This window comes from Beta vulgaris, chromosome 5 (genome assembly GCF_026745355.1).
Source record: "Beta vulgaris subsp. vulgaris cultivar EL10 chromosome 5, EL10.2, whole genome shotgun sequence".
Lineage (NCBI taxonomy): Eukaryota > Viridiplantae > Streptophyta > Magnoliopsida > Caryophyllales > Amaranthaceae > Beta > Beta vulgaris.
The window spans coordinates 9686250-9703938 of record NC_079206.1 but is presented as its reverse complement, the minus strand read 5'-3'; the positions used below and the strand labels follow the sequence as shown (position 1 = coordinate 9703938).

At 36.1% G+C, this 17689-nt stretch overlaps 2 protein-coding genes across 3 annotated transcripts; one reads left to right on the top strand and one right to left on the bottom strand.

Annotated features, from left to right (window-relative positions):
• The first annotated feature begins 95 nt into the window (after positions 1 to 95).
• Positions 96 to 11915, top strand: LOC104892631 (DEAD-box ATP-dependent RNA helicase 36). 2 transcript variants are annotated; one of them, XM_057394953.1, is made up of 7 exons: positions 96 to 625; positions 2402 to 3031; positions 7678 to 8000; positions 9044 to 9247; positions 10196 to 10277; positions 10368 to 10466; positions 10993 to 11612. In XM_057394953.1, exons 2-7 carry the CDS (start codon positions 2408 to 2410, stop codon positions 11059 to 11061), a joined length of 1401 nt encoding a protein of 466 aa, XP_057250936.1. In that variant the 5' UTR covers positions 96 to 625; positions 2402 to 2407; the 3' UTR covers positions 11062 to 11612. The 2 variants fall into 2 exon arrangements, with proteins under 2 accessions (XP_057250936.1, XP_057250935.1); XM_057394952.1 differs by lacking the exon at positions 10993 to 11612 and adding an exon at positions 11619 to 11915 and having other exon boundaries at positions 98 to 625.
• A 2193-nt stretch (positions 11916 to 14108) lies between these two features.
• Positions 14109 to 16913, bottom strand: LOC104892630 (endoglucanase 1). Its single transcript, XM_010678611.4, has 7 exons — positions 16588 to 16913; positions 16222 to 16428; positions 15812 to 16012; positions 15565 to 15657; positions 15317 to 15478; positions 15122 to 15233; positions 14109 to 14817 (listed from the first exon to the last, which is right to left on the bottom strand). Exons 1-7 carry the CDS (start codon positions 16804 to 16806, stop codon positions 14321 to 14323), a joined length of 1491 nt encoding a protein of 496 aa, XP_010676913.1. The 5' UTR covers positions 16807 to 16913; the 3' UTR covers positions 14109 to 14320.
• Positions 16914 to 17689: the final 776 nt, after the last annotated feature.

Below are 17689 nucleotides of genomic sequence, written 5' to 3'. Positions count from 1 at the left end.
CATCCAATTCCAAATACTTTGGATTGCCAAACATGTCAATTGGTCCAATTCCAGCGTTTCAAATGAAATGTTTGTATCCAAACATGCCATTCAATTGATTCTCTGATTCTTCAATCAATTGAAGAAGCAAAGCCAAACCCCATATCTCTATCTCCTCCTCGTGAAAACCCGAAGCCCAAAACCCTCACTTTCCCCGTGAAAACCCGAAACCTAGACCCGTCGAATTCTTTCTCTCGCCTGCGCTCCTCCCTCACCGGCGTTCCCAAAGCTCGCCGGAGCTGCGTGTCTGCCTCCTGTTCTTACTGCTCGCCGGAGTCCTTCCCCTTTTACGTTTGTGCTGTCTTCTCTCTCCTCGTTGCGCGTTTGTGTTCGTCGCTAGTGCTGCTACAGTTTCTGTTGCTGTTCGCCGGTCGTCGTGCAGGTGTTGGTTGTGGTCTTGGTGCCTTCGCCGGTCAGTTTTATCCCTCCCCTGTTCTTGCTCGCGCTACTGCTGGTGTCGTTGTTGTTCGGTTGCTGCCGCCTTTTCCTCTCCCGTGCGTGTGCTGCTGCTGTTGTTCTTCTGCCGCGGTCGTCTTGCGCTGCTGTCGTCGCCGCCTCGGTGTTGGTGGTACACCGAGTACCGAAGGTACTAACCCTAGTTATGAGTCGTTACTGCTGTTATCAATTATCAATTTGATTTCTAGTTTTGGAATCAAATTATAAATTTGATTGTGGATTGTTGTTGTTGTATTGGGTTATTACTGCTGTTATGGAACCATAGTTATGACTTATGAGTTGTTGGTAGTTTTGTTCTGTTTTTGTTCTTGAATTGTTGGTGCTGTTGTTATGTTGTTGGGGTAGTTGTTGTTGTTTTTTTGGTGGTGGTGGTGGTTAGTGTTGCTATGGTTATAGTTGATGATGCTGGATTAGTGTTGCTTGTGAATTGATATATCAACTTGATTTGTATTTGTGTTGGTTGATTGAATAAATATGGCACTTTGGTTGTGACGAACTCAAATTGAAGTAGCTCCTTCACTTTATTAAAAAACATAGTTGATGTGTTGTTGGTTGTGGTAAAGAAGTATGATTAGAAATTCTTAAGTTAGTTCAATGAAACTTACTAGTTTCATATGATTAATGGGGAAGCCTTATTCTAGTTACATTGAATAGTAAGTTATACAATTAGATTAATGTTCTTAATTAGAAATTGTCATTTAGATTTATGGAATGGTTTATATTAACTAAGTTAGTCGAATTAGTTTATTTTTCGTAAATCAATAGGAATTCTAAGTGAATAGAGTTTGAGAATCAGGTTATTATTGTGATAGTTAATTAATTTGAATAGATTGAGAATTGAGTTCCACACTCTCCGATGTCGTTCGGTGAGTGTAATGGTAATAGTCTGGGTTATCTCGACTAGAGTCTCTTTCGTTGCGCTTAGTCCTCTGTAAGCTGGCTCGGAGAATCCGGGCTGTTACATTATGTCTCAATTTTTTTTAATATTTGGGCACGAATATTAAAGTTATATTAACGAAATCTGATTTTTTTGATTTTAATATACGGGTTTAAGATATTTTTTTCTCAAATTCTTTTTTAATCTACGGGCACAAAAACAATTCGAGTTCTTATATTTTGTCTCAAAATTTTTTTATATCCAGGGCACGAATATTAAAGTCAATTTTGACGACCGTTTATGATGTAATTTTAATTTGAGTTTCAACTATCTTTGAATTAAATTTTAAATAAACGGTAATTTAAGTTAATTTTTTTTGGAAAAAAATATATAATACAACACATATTCGTAATAGTTACTATAATTTGAGTTTAATTTTACTCGAACATAGTACATATTTTAAGATTTACTAAACATAGAACACACATAATTTTATTTTCAATAACGAACTGCTTAACTGATTAACAGTAAAGAATCGGCAAATTTTAGAGTTTCGTATTCTGAGAATGTCGTGAAGCTCCAATCTATGAAGAGAACCGATTTTTATTTTTTTGTTTGGAGTTTGTGTTATGGAAAAATTGATTTGAAAGGATGTTATGTCGTGTAATTTTTTTAGTTATTATATGTAGTATTAATGTTTGGTAAGTTTTGATTATGAATCTTTTCGATTAAATCTTTTTTATTGGCAAGTTTATGTGATTGAATCTTATATGAGTTGATTAGGTTTAAATTTGATTTGATTAATATTTTGTTTTGGCAAGTTTATGCATGTAATTGGGATTGACTAGGTGGCAGAGGTTGTTTGTGGAAACTTGAAATATAATATTTATGTTGGGGCATGTAAGTAAATTCCAAGGGGACACCATTGCTCCCCTTGGCTTATATAATAGAAATAAGGTAAATCTTTTTAAACCCTAGACATTGTATCACAGTTAAGCACTTCGTTCACTAGTAATCTGTTTTTTTCAGCCCAAAATGGAGGAAGAAGCGTTGATTGATAACAACTTCCCATTATTTTCAAAGAGAAAAAAAAATTCTCCCAGACAGCCTCAAATCCCTCAACAATCACAAACTGAAATCGCAATACATAATCCCCAAATATCTGATGAGCATCAACAAATAGAGAAGCTTACACCCTGTAACGATGAAGCATCTTGCACATTCACTGATTTAGGGCTCCCGGAATGGGCCACGAAAACCTGCTTTGAGCTTGGAATGAAAATTCCAACGAAAGTGCAACAACATTGCATACCCAAAATACTTGGTGGCAATGATGTGCTGGGTTTAGCGCATACAGGAAGTGGGAAGACTGCTGCATATGTCCTCCCAATTCTTCAGCGATTAGCGGAAAACCCATACGGGGTATTTGCCCTGGTCATTATACCCACTCGGGAATTGGCATATCAGTTGGCTGACCAGTTTCGTGCCCTCGGCTCGTCGTTGCATGTCCGGTGTACTGTTGTTGTTGGGGGAATGAATATGATCACACAGGCAAAAACGTTAATGCAGAGGCCTCATGTTGTTATTTCTACTCCTGGAAGAATTAAGGTGCTGCTTCAAGATAACCCAGACATACCTTCAGTCTTTTCCAGAACTAAGGTCATCATCACTACTTTATCTTATTTATTTATATTTATGTTTTTTTGATGATATCATAGAGAAATTTCTAACTCCAAAATGTTCTGGACGAAATTTTGTTTAGAACAATTAGTTTATGTAAATATTTGACCTCAAATGTTATATATTGAACCATAAATGTTATCTGTAGAGAATCATGAAAGTTGAATGCAAAAATCAGATAACAATATCATCTACTAGTTATATAGATTGTGAATTTAATACGGAACATTTGTGATTTAATATCAATATCATCCACTAAATATACAACATTTAGAATTGTATATACAACATTTGTATATGTTAAGAGCAAAAAATTTCATAACAGTTTGAAATTGGACAAAGCTCTATCTCATATTCTCATGCTTAAATGTTGATTAATAGCAGTAGTTTACACACTGCCAGACTGCTTTGGTTGTTTATATTTTGTATTTGGAGTTCTCTTCTTTTTGTTGCACTTATGTATTCTTTCCTGCCCTCTTATAGTTTGAAATTGGGCAAAGCTCTATCTCATGCTTAATGTACTCTTTCCTGCCCTCTTATAGTTTGTAAAACTTGGTCATTTACTGTGTGAGTTCTGGATGATGATTAGAAAGAATGTATCCTGTGTAATGTAAGAAATTTTATTTGAAGAGGAATATGCTTTTATAGGAGAAAGAATAATTTGTACATATACATCAAATAGAGATTAAAAGACAGGCGGACAAGCTGTCGTCAATTAAACGGAACTATTACAAATTAGTGTGATTACTTGTATTTTTTAAACTGGGCAATTCCTAAAGGCTCAGCTGCTTTGGCCCACAAACATGCTACATTCATCACCTCTCCCATATTATACCATTAGAAGAATGTTCTTCCTTCCCCACTAGACTGCCTGACTGCTTGTGTTAGTGTCACACGACATACAGTGAGTTTCCGAGATTTTTGCATGCTTTATTTTTTAAGATTTTGACAAATTTGACAATTCATTGTGTTAGCAGTAAGTTTTTCTTGTAGTTTGTGGGGTGTTGATTTCCGGGGTGAACTTTTGGGTGAGTCTAGGTAGGATCGGGAGGGTTGGCAACTTGGTACTACTGTGCTCAGTTGGACCTTTTTAGGGGTTGGTTGTTGTCTTGGTAATTCTTTTAGTATTTCTTGAAGAAAGTAAGCTTTACTCCTTTGATGTGCTTCATGCTAGAACGATAACCTTGTCAAATAGCTGGTTCACTAGCCTTGTTTGACTTTTATTCTGAATGACGAATTTTTGGGTATAAAAGTCATCTAATGGCAACCGCAATTAAGAATAAGTCACTGCAATAAGTTTAACCTTTTTCTCAACTTTTGAGCCAACCAAGAATTCATTTACTAGACATAATTTTTGACTTATTCATCCTCTTAAAAATTTTAAAAGCCAAAAGTCATTAAAATAAGCTAACTAAAATTCATTTACCAAACAAGCCCAATGTGGGAGTTCGGATCTAAATTTTGGTTTTATCCTTCCTTCATATGGAGTGTACGAGGGGTGGGAAGGAAGGTATTGATTGACATTTGGAACATTGGAGCTGGTTGCTATTTTTCCTACTTGGTCAATCTGTTTAAAAGTGTCACACGGTTGAACTGATAGGTAATTGTTTTTTGTCCATGATCGTATCCTTAAAGAGGATAATTATACAATTCGTTTCACAGTGCAAAGTGGCTACTCCCTCCATTTTTCTTTTATTTGCTACATTGTTGCTTTGGGAATGAAGCCACTAACTTTGACTGATTAGATTATTATATAAGTAAAAATATAGTCATGTGTGGTCTTGTTAGATTCATCTCGACGTGTAGATTCATAATATCAAATTTTTATAATTTTTACTTAAAGAAAATAAGAGATATTAAGGGTTAAATAATGCTTTGAAAACCGTGCACAACAATGTAGCAAATAAAAAAAGGCAGAGGGAGTATATATATAATGCATTGACTTGTGAAATACTTGTAAGTAGTAAGCTGCGTGAACCTGAAAGAAGCTTAACTATGCCACCAGCATCAAAAAAACCTGGAGAGAATGTTGTTATCTTAATTTTCTGACATTTATCTCCTGTCATATCAGCCACTAGATATCTATTTTTCTGCTGGCCTCTGTATGTTACGCCCCTTTGTCTCCATATAGGATTCCAAGTTCCAACAAAGTGTTGCAAGGGTTTCTGAGTCTGGAGAGATCTACGAGGGGATTACTTTGGTCAGAGGTGAAAGAAGAGAGGAGTGGCCAATTAGTATGGGTTTGGGAAAGAGAGAAGGGCCCATTTGGTAGCGGTGGACATTTCTAGATGTAAGAAAGAATCTGTTATAAGAAATATCCTTCGGTAGAAAAGTGGTTATGACCTTATGTTAATTCTGTCTCAAGCTGCATTTCTTGTGGCTCTGGGTGATTGAAAGCAAGTATGGATACTGTCCCGCAGATATAGATTGGACATGCTTGCACAGACTAGGGCTTATTTTATAGTTCTAGTCCATGGAGGTTTGTGTTGAGTTTCTTTTTTTGATAAGAGAGGTTTGTATTGAGTTAGTCTTATGTCTATATCATTTCTTCACATTGCCAATAATCTGTTGATCATAGTTCCTTATTTTTATTTCTTAAATTGAGGAAGTTAATACTCTTCCTTAGAATTTTAGAATTTTGACATGAGGAGAAAATCTCAAGAGTGGGAGTTAGGCGATTTGGCCTATATAAGGTGTTGAATAGCTTGCTTTCCCCTGCTCACTAGATAAAGGGGTTTTTTTTCGTGTCTCTTTGGGACTTTACCTGTAAATCTTTCTAATCTCTTTTACAAAAATCTACAGCATCATTCAGTTTGAAGGCCTAAACTCGTTGAAGGTTAAAGCCAGTGTGCATATTGTGAGGTAGCTATGTAGTTTCGGAGTAAATTGTTGATCATGGGCCTCTTCACCATCAATTTTGATATATTTTCAGGAGTTACGTGAGCTTTGGAATGAATAAGATATGAACGTCCTTACGCCTTGGCATGCCTATCTATTCTTCAGGTTATGTAGCTGATTGCAATGTTAGAAGCTATCAGCATGTGAGATTTTATGGAGTGGAGGGGTCTCTTTTTAGTTCCCCTTTATGGGATATTCCAGGATACCTTTTAAAATAATGTTTAAAAATAACTCTAGTGGTGAAAGGCATGCCCTTTTCTTGTATTAAAATAAGAGCCTTAGAGGAATGCTTTTGCGCTGTGGCTGTACAACTTTTCATTCAAGAGATTTTACTCTTTTAAATAATAATTCATGAAACCTGCCTTTGTTGCATTGTTATGGAGCTATGCATCAAGATTGTAACAATGTCGTTTCTTATCGAGCTCCTTATATCGAGATAACCTTCTAAAGGAATCCATTCATCTCAGGCTTCCACTTAGAGAAATGCTCATCTTGGAAGGATGTATAATCTCAATGACTTTTCTTGAATGAGTCATAATCACAATAGCAAGGAAGTTCTTGTTTAAGGTAACTTTACCTTGCCTAAGAGTGATGCATTACCTACCATGTGTCTGTCCAACTTGCTCTAATCTTTTAAAAAACTCAATCGCGAGTAACCTTCTTTGCGAGTGGCTTTCTTACAGCTTCTCTTGGACTAAGCTGGTTCTTTTGTACTCTTTTGGTTCTCCTTTCTAAAGATTTAAAGCCCACTGCAGTTATTGACCTCTTTGTTTATAGGCCAATTTAGCTGTGGGTTGTCGTATAAGAATAGAATCGTTACCTGCGAAGCTGAATTAAGAATGGATGAGGTCATCCAGCCTTTCCAGCCAGGAAAGGCAATGCTAATCAACTATGAGTATTCCGAAGGGGAAGTCGATGTAGTGGCTTAAGTGAGTCTTATTACATGTCCTGCTCTATACTAAACTGCTATCATAAAGAGTATTTTAGAATTTTATCTAAAGATCCTTTCTGCCCTGTTCCTTTCTTGCTTCAAACTTATTTGCATGTATGACATAAAGAGGATCACCTTCCAACATATATGTGGAATTCTATAGCTGATTCAACCATTTTCGAAAACCAAATGTGATTTGCTGTATACTCCTCTGGCTGTGTTGAGGAGTTTATGAGAGTTCACATGTGAATATTCAGGTCATTGATGAACTTGGCCAGGATTTAGGAATTGCGCTTGTTATTCTGGCTGTGCTCAGATTGTAAACCCTGAGAATTTATATTAATACCTTTTGGCATCATTTATGTCAATTTCTCTCAACGTGTATAAGATCATCTCTGTATTTTACGATTTCTGTGTGCTTTAGTAAATCTCTGGCAGATAAAGCTGCAATGTTCAATGCTTAAAAGTTCTGTGATTATGTTTAAGAAAATACAACAGCTGTGTATTTCCATTTGTCCTTCAATTACTGAACTCCATAGCTTCTACGTGCTTTGAATTTTAATGTACTACTGTAAGTAGGGTAACACATATTCAGGAGTTCTACTGATTGAGGTTTGCCCATAATTGTCTAATTTGTTTGTATGTTCCATGATATACGAGTTGGAGTTGGTGGAACTGATTAGTGTTCTGTAAATAGTCATATGTGATATGATATGGTTTCTCTTATTACTTACAAAAAGACTTCATATCTGCGAACTTATGGAATCTTTTTCTTCTTCTAAATTTATAATTGCAGTTTCTTGTGTTAGACGAAGCAGACAGAGTTCTTGATGTTGGGTTTGAGGAGGAGCTGAGAGTTATATTCAAGTGCTTGCCTAAGAAACGGCAAACTTTATTATTTTCTGCAACGATGACCAAAGACCTAACAACACTGCATGAGCTTTCTGCTAAAAAGGCCTTCTTCTATGAGGCATATGCAGGCCTTGAGACCGTTGAATCTCTTAGACAACAGTATCTTCTTCTGGCTGAAAATGTTAAGGATGTTTATCTTCTACATATTTTATCAAAGATTGAAGACATGGGTGTACGTTCAGCCATTATATTCGTCTCTGAAATCAGGTATGTACTGAGATGGAATGATTGTGTCCTTCTCTGCTCTTATTCTGTCTAATTGATTGATTTTGAAAAACTTTTCATATACTTCCTCTGTTTGTTTTTTAGTTGCACCATTTGGTTTGAAAACAAGAAAAGAGGAGAGTGTGAAAATGGACATAAATGCCCTTAATTACTATGGATAGGTGGGATAATTAAATGGGTTAGATGGGTAAATCAAGAGAGTGTAAGAGGGTAAATTTGACGCAAAAATTTTACCATAATAGGAAATGGTGCAAATAAAAAAGAAACACCCGAAAAGGAAAGTGGTGCAATTACAAATCAGATGAAGTAAATTTTTATGGCCAGTCCTCCAGACTTTTTTAGTATTTTTTGGCGTGCTGCAACTTATAAGTTGTAGATCTGCAATTCAGATAAAATGCAAGAATTCGAGTCGGTGTAGTGGCCCAAGTGGAGACGAAGAATTTATCTTGAAAATTTTTTTTTGTTGGCTGGAGGTATCCATTTTTCTAGAAAGACAGTAGATATTCCGAGTCCTGCCGCAGTGATATTCTGATTCAACTAGGGTGAACAAATTCCAAGGACTCAAAATCTGAAAAATTGGATCTATGACAAATGGAACTATGAATATTTTTTTGTTATGGTTAAAACTGCTGTCCCATATGAAATATTGGAGAGTATCAATCAAGCCACACGTTTCCCTTAGAATTTATTGAAGGAAAGAGATATATGTGCAACTTTGACATGTCAATGATATCCTTTATGGGAATAGGAAGGCACATTGATGAGGTTTTGAACTAAAATTTTAATTAGCACGTACTTGTTTAGCATTAAATTGGAATCAAGATAAAAGAATTTCCGTAAGAGATCTGCGCACCGTTATAGTCTACTTCAGAACATCATTTGCTGAATCTGCTTTTCTATAATGATTTGGACTGTCATGAAGCATGTTAATGTTCTGGTTGGAAATAAATGTTTGTCCATTCCAATATAAGGAACTATATGATTTATTTTCAAAGTAAGACATCTATTTCTGCTTTTGCAAACAGGACATGTCATTTATTGGCTTTGTTACTTGAAGAGGTTGATCAGGAAGTTGTAGAACTGCACTCAATGCTACCGCAGTCTTCAAGACTTGCTTCTGTACACCGTTTCAAATCCGGGCAGGTTCCTATATTGCTTACTACAGGAGTTGGTGAACGTGGGCTAGATATCCCAACAGTGGATCTAGTTGTAAATTATGATCTACCAAGGTCATAAAACTTCTATTATCTGAAAAATTAATTGCGAAATGCTCTCAGGTAACCCTAAGGTTATGCAAAATACTCAGATAACCCCCATCAGGTTAGAGTTCCCTCTCCAAATCAAACTTACTCCTGACGACAGAAGTCAATATTGTACCAACCCTTCACTATGTGAGTTAGTCTTGTGTGGACATAGTGACCTTTTTTTTCCATATAGTAGGCTTTGAAAATCTAAGTTACACTATACAGTTACTATCTACTATAGTGACCGTTTTTTTTAATATAGTCACTTTTTCTTACATTAGTTTATCACAATAATTTTTCAATTTGTGACGTAGTAACCTTTTTATTTTAACATGATCTAACTTTACAATCTATATTTACTCACCTTTTATATCTAAGTTTTTATATAGTGACCTTTTTTTCATAAATCACATGAATTAGCATTAGGTTCACACTAATCTGTGTGGACCAAGTCCATATAAGTTTTTTTTATCACTACGTGCTGTTTATGGCGCAGAATAGAAAAGGAATGGTGTAAGTCAATAAGGTTAACCTTTCCCAATGTAGGGCACTGACTTACTGGCGGAACTCGGAAGTGTTAGCTAGGCACTTCCATTAAGTTCATTTCTAATTAGAACAACAATATTTTGTAAAAAATCAGTTTTAATTGTATCAGAAAAATAAACTAAAGATAAACTAAAATCAGCTTTAATGCAAAAGCTAGTTTTGATCAGTATTACTCAAATCTAAATAATTTCAGTTCGGTAAAAGTTAGTTGAAATGAATAGGTCCTAATCCTAAGGTCAGTTGAGAGAGAGAACTGTAAGTTGGGGGTTAGCTCTCGAAAAAAAAAAGGTTACTATGAGTATTTTTCCTAACCTCAAGGTTGCGAGAAAATTTCCAAAGATAACGATTAGCATAATTATGGTTTATGCTTAACTGTTATCACTGCAGATGTGCTGCTGACTATGTTCATCGTGTGGGACGTACTGCAAGAGCTGGTAGAGGGGGGCTTGTCGTGAGCTTTGTCACAGGGGTGAGAATCAACCTTTATGTCTATGTAGTCCTGAAACTGTTGTTTTTCAGGTGGCTTTACATTACATTTATTTCTCATTTCTTATTGTAGAATGAAGTGGACCTTATACATGAAATTGAAGCAGAACTTGGAAAGAAAATGGAAGAGTTTGAATGCAAAGAAAAAGAGGCTCTTGCTGACCTCAGTAAGGTGAGAGTGCTAAAATATTTTAACTTTTGACTTACAGACTTATTATAAGAGTTCTTTTGCAAAGGTCAGTCATCTTAAGAGGAAGGCGGTCTTCAAAAAGATTGCCACACAAGCATTCTAACCCTTCATAATTCATATCAACCTCCACGGGTGCTTTCCTTGTTCATATATAAATATAGATATATAATGTAAAAGGTTTAATAAAATTAGAGCAAGGTGCTATAAAAAAAAAAAGATTGAAGCAGGGTATTCTGATTACAATTACTGAATTTTGGTATTCCTTATGACAATAATTACTGTGAGATATGTTGTGGAATAATGACTGATTTTGCATAGTCTTTTATGGTGGTTTGTATATATAATTTGTCAACAATGCCCTATCATTGTAATATGTTATTTTGCTAAAATTCACAATTGAAGATGACAAATTATGAATACGTATATACTGCTTGTTGCTTCTGGTAATAAACAAGTTGACAGTTTGTTTCATGGTTAGTCAATAATATCCTTGTTTGATTTTTCTCAGAGTATCCAGTGGATTCGGCTTTTTTTCCCTTATCTAGTTTCTCAACAACTCAGAACTTTCTTTGCATGAGTTGATTTTTATAAGCATTATGAGACCCTATCTCAGACATGGCACACAAACAATGGTGACAATGATAAGGGCGGAACCTATCCTGAGCTAAGTCTGAATAAACGCAGTACACAGATTTTGTAGCTATAATATTTTGTTGATTTTGCTGTCCTTAGCAGGTCTTCTAAATCTGCGTGCTGTGTCCATGTTGGTTTCTTTGCGAGATCTTATTGCCTGAAGTTTATGTTTGGAAGTCCTTGAACTGTATTTCCTTGTCCAGAAAACACGTCCTGTTAACCTTAGGCATACATATTAAGAGTTGAATGGTAGAATATTTAGATTCTTTGTTTGCTCGTGTGTGTGTTTAGATAGTAGTAAGAATAAAAAAAATTGATGGAAAGATATAGATAAGTTGAAGGCCCCACATCACATTGAATACGCAGGGAGATAGTGCGAGTGTTTGTGTGACGGCCCTATATACTGGCTGGGAGGGTGAAATCTAAACTGACGGAATGTTCTTTTGTAGATTGATCAAAATAGTATATTATTTTGTTCTCACATGATTCTGTATCCCGCAGGTTTTGAAGGCAAGAAGGGTTGCTGTAATGAAGATGTTGGATGATGGCTTTGAGGATAGAGTAAAAGCGCGCAAGGACCAAAAAGCGAAAACTTTAGGGGCGAAAGGCTTGTTGAATAAAAATAAGCGTAAGAGGAGAACAAATATGAATAACTCCTCAAATACTTAAACTAATAAGATATTTGTTGATTTAAAGACCCTACATGCTCTAATGCAGGAGTAAGTTATTTACACTGAACGTTTAAGATGTATTTTTCTCAGCAGCTTTGAAATTTATCTCTCTCTCAGGCAAAGGCAACATCCTCAGCAGCTTCACTCAACCTATATGCACTAAATCTATCTATATCTACCCCTGTATTAAATGTCGTTAGTCTATTGTGCTTACCTGTTTGTGTGGTGTTCCTCCCTATCAAAGCCTCGAATTCAAGTTGCTTGAGCCTTGAGTAGTACCGTAGCACTAGCTCGAATTGAAGTCGATTTTTAAATTTGATTCGAGAACTCATAAAAAGATTGAATATACAATTATCAAAGGTTAATTGACTAAATCTAACTTATTGTATATTGTATACACTATACATAGAAGTGCTAGACGAAATAAGTTGCAAGTTACTCTCAATTGACTTGTTCAAAGTTTGATCAAAATACGTTCAAACTTAAGAAAAGTAAGATTCATTCGATTCAAGCTCAATTTAAATGTTGGCGAGTCTGACTAGTTGAGATAATTTAAACTCAACTTGTTTCCACAACCTTTTTGTACGAAAGGTGTGATCTCTACTACCAGATTACTAGTAGGATTAAAGTCAAATAGTCTATCTTAACTCAAAAAAATTGCGCAAAGTTGAGTCACAATACTTGTCAAGAGGAAATATATAAGAAAACGCAAACTTTTATTATTATTTATTGCATACAAATCACGAATTGTTAATAAGCTACAAGATCTCATGATTATTAGACAAACATGACGCATTTTGCTGTATTTAATCTTTTTTTTTGCTGCATATAGCACACCCCATAATTATTAAACAGACATGACACATGCAGGGGCGGCTTTTAGCATGTTCAACATGTTCCATGGAACAGGGCCCCTTATTTGTGAGGGCCCCAAAGTAGAGAAAGTTCAAGTAGTAAAAAGAAAAAGTTTATCAACTTATTTGGACTACTTTTTTTCATAATATGACTATGTGAAATATGGATGAGCTCTTACATTATTGAATTCTTCAAATACGAGATCGCACAGGGCCTCTATGTAGTTCGAGACGGGCATGGACACATGAAAGAAAAAAAAAAGGCGTTGACGGATTTGTTATTTTGTCGAGTAAATTTGACACAAAACTAACCGTTTCGGTTTCAGCGGGATGAAATTTCTCGCTATATTTCTTTTTGGAAGAGTCTCTAATCATTAATCAGTAATCACTAATCACGGCTTTGGCTTTTTCAACGATTTTTCCTTTCTCTGTACTTAATCTATCCAATATTTTAATTTTTGAGAAAGCAGGTTACACTTGTGTTCCATATGCTTCATCAATTTGGTTTTTTAATATTTCCATTATTTTGCTATTATTTTGTTTTTAGTATTCTGAATAAAAAACAATAATGCTTTTCAGTACTATTATTGAATTCTTTCCTTTTTCTTGTTAGGTTGTAGCATTGCCTCTGATTTCTTTTTCTACAGAGACGAACTAATCACTAGAATTCTTGTTCATTTAAATTGGTAAGTTTCTATTCATTTTCCAGCTTTTGCTTAATTATGATCTACATTTCTTAATTATAATCTACTTTCACTAGAAGACATGATAGTCATACGTTTAATTATGGAACAACAATATAAATTTATGACGCATAAGATAAACGAAAGATAATTTTGGGAAACCAAAGATTTCACTAGTTGATTCTGCAACGTTGTGTGGTGAATACTGGTGAATGGTGATGATGATGGTCTTGTTTTGTTAGAGGTTAATCTAGAAAAATCTAGATGTGTAATGAAAAATGAAGTGATGTATCTAGAAACATCTCGTACAAATCAAAGATATTAGACAAGTGTAGAGATTTCTAGAAACTATTGTATGTGCATGAGTTGAAAGATGAGCTCTAATCAAGAGAGGTTCCACAAAATACTTTAGGGGTAGAAACAAGGATTCTACCAAAGAGTTAAGTTAGAGATATGAGTTCTCACATATATAGTTGTACAATTCTAATTAATGTAATCCATGAAAATGCAATTTCGTTATATTACAAAGGGTCCAACAAAATTCCCGCATTGCATACTCAAATTTCTATCAATGTTATCAATTTTGAAATTGTCACATTGTCTGCTACATTAATATGCTTATGCTCCTCCATAGATGATACTTATTTGTTGTTTATGAACGGAATGACTCAATCACATAGTCAATTTTTGATCATATTATTATCACCTGTTTACCGGAGAAACATTATTACGTGGGATCTTGTTAGTTTCGTTTCAATGTCTATTTTTAGTCGCCAATGAATATGTAGTTAAATATGGTTGAATTTTGGATCGGAAACTGTGGAAAACAACTAGAAAGAACACAAAGTATCTGTAAACATTGATTCTATATAAACTATTTAGTGTTAACCGGAAGAATGACCAATTTTCTTGGTTTTGATTCGGATGGTCGTCCTTGTTCATCAATACATAATGACTCCTGAGCTAGTTTCAATCTTATATTGGCTATGCTAATATTAGTATCTTCCATTCTGTGCTGAGAAAAAAGCAGCAGCACCAACAAAAGGTGCATTAATATAGGTAGCCGGCTCAGACTGCCTATAGTTGTTTCTGTCGTCTGTAAAACTGTCACTAAAATCCGGGCCACCCAATATAGCTCCGACAAGGACATTTGGATTGGGTGATCCGGAGTTGAGGTATTGGAACCCGTCATTGCAACCAATACGACTAGGGTGTGCGTGTACGGATGGGAGTGATGAACCTCTATGATGAACATGCATCGGGTATTTGTTCCCGAATCCTACCATGTAAGACATTTTTTCTGGATTGTCACCCAAAATGTAGTCAACTTGTTGCTTGGCGAGGGAGATGAGCTTATTAGCTGTGATTATTGAGGAACCACATGAGGTTATGTCTCCATTTGAACCAAGGTACTTGGCATATGTTAATAAGAGAAAAGATGTTGTAGTGACATATTGAAGATTGCTGTCACTTTGTTTGAACAAGAGCCCACCTGCAAATTTTTACGAGTATGAGACATCTATAATATGAGATCAACAGGTGCTAATTACGTTACTTTGACTCAGGTACTTGTGTTAGACATGGTATGTGTGCCGAGTGTCCAGGATTTTGGTAGAAAATGGAGGGTAATAGCTGTGTTCTCTTCGCTTTGTAGATATACGTTTAATTAAGAGACCGCACTGTAAGTGTCCATAGTCTGAAGTTTTGATGAATCGAAATTGGTACTGTAGGTGTTGTGAAAGAGTATAAGTAACATAGGATTTCCGCAATGTGGGTGTTGGCGTGTGTTGCCATACCTGGGGTATACTGGGCTTGATAATCATTAGCTCCTGGAATGAATGAGCATATAAAGCTATCTGCATGTGCCTTGTACACTTGAAATTCCTCCACTCTTTCCTCCAGAAAAGCCTGTCAGAAGAGACCATGATAGTGAGCAATATAGTTTTAAGCCTAATTTTGGCTTCAAACAAGTCAAATCTGCAAGAAAGAACCTTGGCAAGAAGGACTTTAGTGCCAGCCTTCTTATCATCCCAACTGAAGGAGAAATCATCTTCATCGGCACCCAAAATGTGACCGTTGGAATGAATGTATGACAAGTATGAGGAGTCGCCAGAAGCTTTGTGAATCCATGCTGCTCCCCACAGTAGCTCATCCTGATGACAAAGAAAAATACAATTTAGTGTCCCTTAGGTGCAGTTTCCAGGAAACAAAGAGATGGTAGCATGACTAATTAACTTACATGATATCCAGAGTAGGAGCAGTAAAATGGGCAGACGACAGAATTCAGAGAATCGCTGTAAGAACCTCTGTACTTGTCTGCCAACTCAAATACCTGCACCAAGCACCAACATGGAAGTCTCCTTTAATGCAAATTTTAGATCATATTTCAAAATACGCTATATGGAGAACTTGTTTTCTACCGAATATATGTTTTAGGTGTATACTAATTCTTCATAAAGTTGGGACTATTGGTTTTATCTGCTCACCTGAATAGCTGTGTGGAGTAGTTTACTGGAGTAAGAAGGATCTGAACTCTTGAAAACTATTGAAGCTGCTGCCAGGGCGGCTGCTGTTTCTGCTGCAACATCTGATCCTGGATTCTGTGTGGACACCTTGTATACGTTGCGTGGCGTATCCATATCCTCTGGCCTTTCCCAGCACTTATGGTCCTGGTTAGGATCTCCCACCTGCAAACATTGAGTTAGAATTTATTCTTTTGATTTTTATGAAGCAATGATTTTATTAGTTTTTCATGCCAATATTAACAAACGGTTACATGTGACTAACGAAAATGACACCTGCATGAGGCTAAATATGGTTTTATGTTATGCAAATGTCTTTTTAAAACATATTTTCAATGCTTGATTTTGCAATTTATATTTCTTTCTCTGCTCACTTGAACATATAAGGTGCCAGGGGTGGCTGCTGCCTTGAGAAGATAATCAGCGCCCCAGCGGACGGCAGCCTTAGCGTTAGAAACCTGGTCATGCATTGAACTGCCAAACTCAATGACACTCCATGCCAACATTGTCGTAGTGAAGGCCATCGGCAAGCCAAACTTGACATTGTCTCCTGCATCATAGTAACCACCTACTAAGTCCACCTGAAATGCAAACAAGAAGAAGAAATCCTTCTTAGTAAAAGATTATTAGCACCAACATTATAACTTTAAGAATGGTTCAACTAATTTCGGGCTTAATTAGCATGAAAGTGGTTGGGGTATCAAGAACAAGTAAATTTTAATATCATGTTAGTTAGTTACATGGTAGGAAGCACCATCGGACAACCCGGAGTCACTTCTCCAAGTTAGCCTCTGGTCTCTAGGCAGTCTCCCTGAACGTTGTCCCTCGAAAAAGAGTATCGATTTTTCGAGGGCATCGTAGTAATCTCGAGAGGTGAATGCTCTAGAAGTTACACTAAGGCAACATACTATGACGCAAAAGATAAGCATGATTAAGGAGAATATTCTAGCCATTTGCATTACTTAAGGTTATTTTCTAAGGAGTGGTTTGCAAGAGATGTGAGAAATCAGAGTTATGAATTTAAAGATTAGTAGTGTTGAGGTTTTTATAGTGGGTAATAAGGAGATCACGGGGTACTACTGTCATTTAGGCTACAATGCTGGAATTTTAATCAGAAGGGGTGAGTTCGTTGGTCGTTATAAGAGAGAAAGTTTGAGTTCACGGGATCAACTGCGCAATATGGTCTGTTGTGGGGTCCATTAGTTTCTTATCCCAACGGCTTTTAGTTAGAAAGAACAAGAATTTTGTTTGCTAAGCCTGCGAGAAAAAGACAAAAAAGGTCTTTGGTTTACTGTTGAACTTACTCCTCATCGCATATGCGTTCTTCTGCTCTCATCATTACTACTTCCTTACTCTTCAATTCGTTATGTTTCCATATTAGGAGTATGGATGAGTACATTTACCATAGGCTCAGGTGTAGTATGTTAAATTTGAAATCAGTTTTTGTTCATTTGCTTATTTGTAGCTAGACCTGGTTATTAGGCAGGTCGGTTCAGGATTAGTGTGGGTTGGAAGCGGGTCGGGTCGGGTCATAAGATGGTTGCCTCATAAAGGGTCGTAGCGGGTCGGGTCAAATGAGTAGTAGGCCGATAACAGGTTGATAATGGGCGGGCCGACAAACGAGTAAGAAAAACAAGGAACAAAGAGAGCCAAAAGTAAGTTTAAATGAATGTGAATCCGAATATGTAATTGTTTTTACAGAACCTATTTTATTTTTCAAAATTATTGGGTTTCCTTATTGGCCCTATAATGGCCATGTCCAATAATGACCCTATCCAATACAACCTTATTCAATAAAAGGCCTATAAATCTGATCCTAACCCTTTATCCATTGGGTTATCC

Excerpts from the sequence above, each read along its gene's own strand:
- LOC104892630 (XM_010678611.4), bottom strand. The coding sequence starts at position 16,806 with ATGCAAATGGCTAGAATATTCTCCTTAATCATGCTTATCTTTTGCGTC. Across the intron at positions 15,658-15,811 it reads TACTCCACACAGCTATTCAG|GTATTTGAGTTGGCAGACAA; the intron begins GTGAGCAGATAA and ends TGCTTGGTGCAG. Across the intron at positions 15,234-15,316 it reads CTAAAGTCCTTCTTGCCAAG|GCTTTTCTGGAGGAAAGAGT; the intron begins GTTCTTTCTTGC and ends CTCTTCTGACAG.
- LOC104892631 (XM_057394952.1), top strand. The coding sequence starts at position 2,408 with ATGGAGGAAGAAGCGTTGATTGATAACAACTTCCCATTATTTTCAAAG. Across the intron at positions 9,248-10,195 it reads GTAAATTATGATCTACCAAG|ATGTGCTGCTGACTATGTTC; the intron begins GTCATAAAACTT and ends TTATCACTGCAG. Across the intron at positions 10,467-11,618 it reads CTCTTGCTGACCTCAGTAAG|GTTTTGAAGGCAAGAAGGGT; the intron begins GTGAGAGTGCTA and ends TGTATCCCGCAG.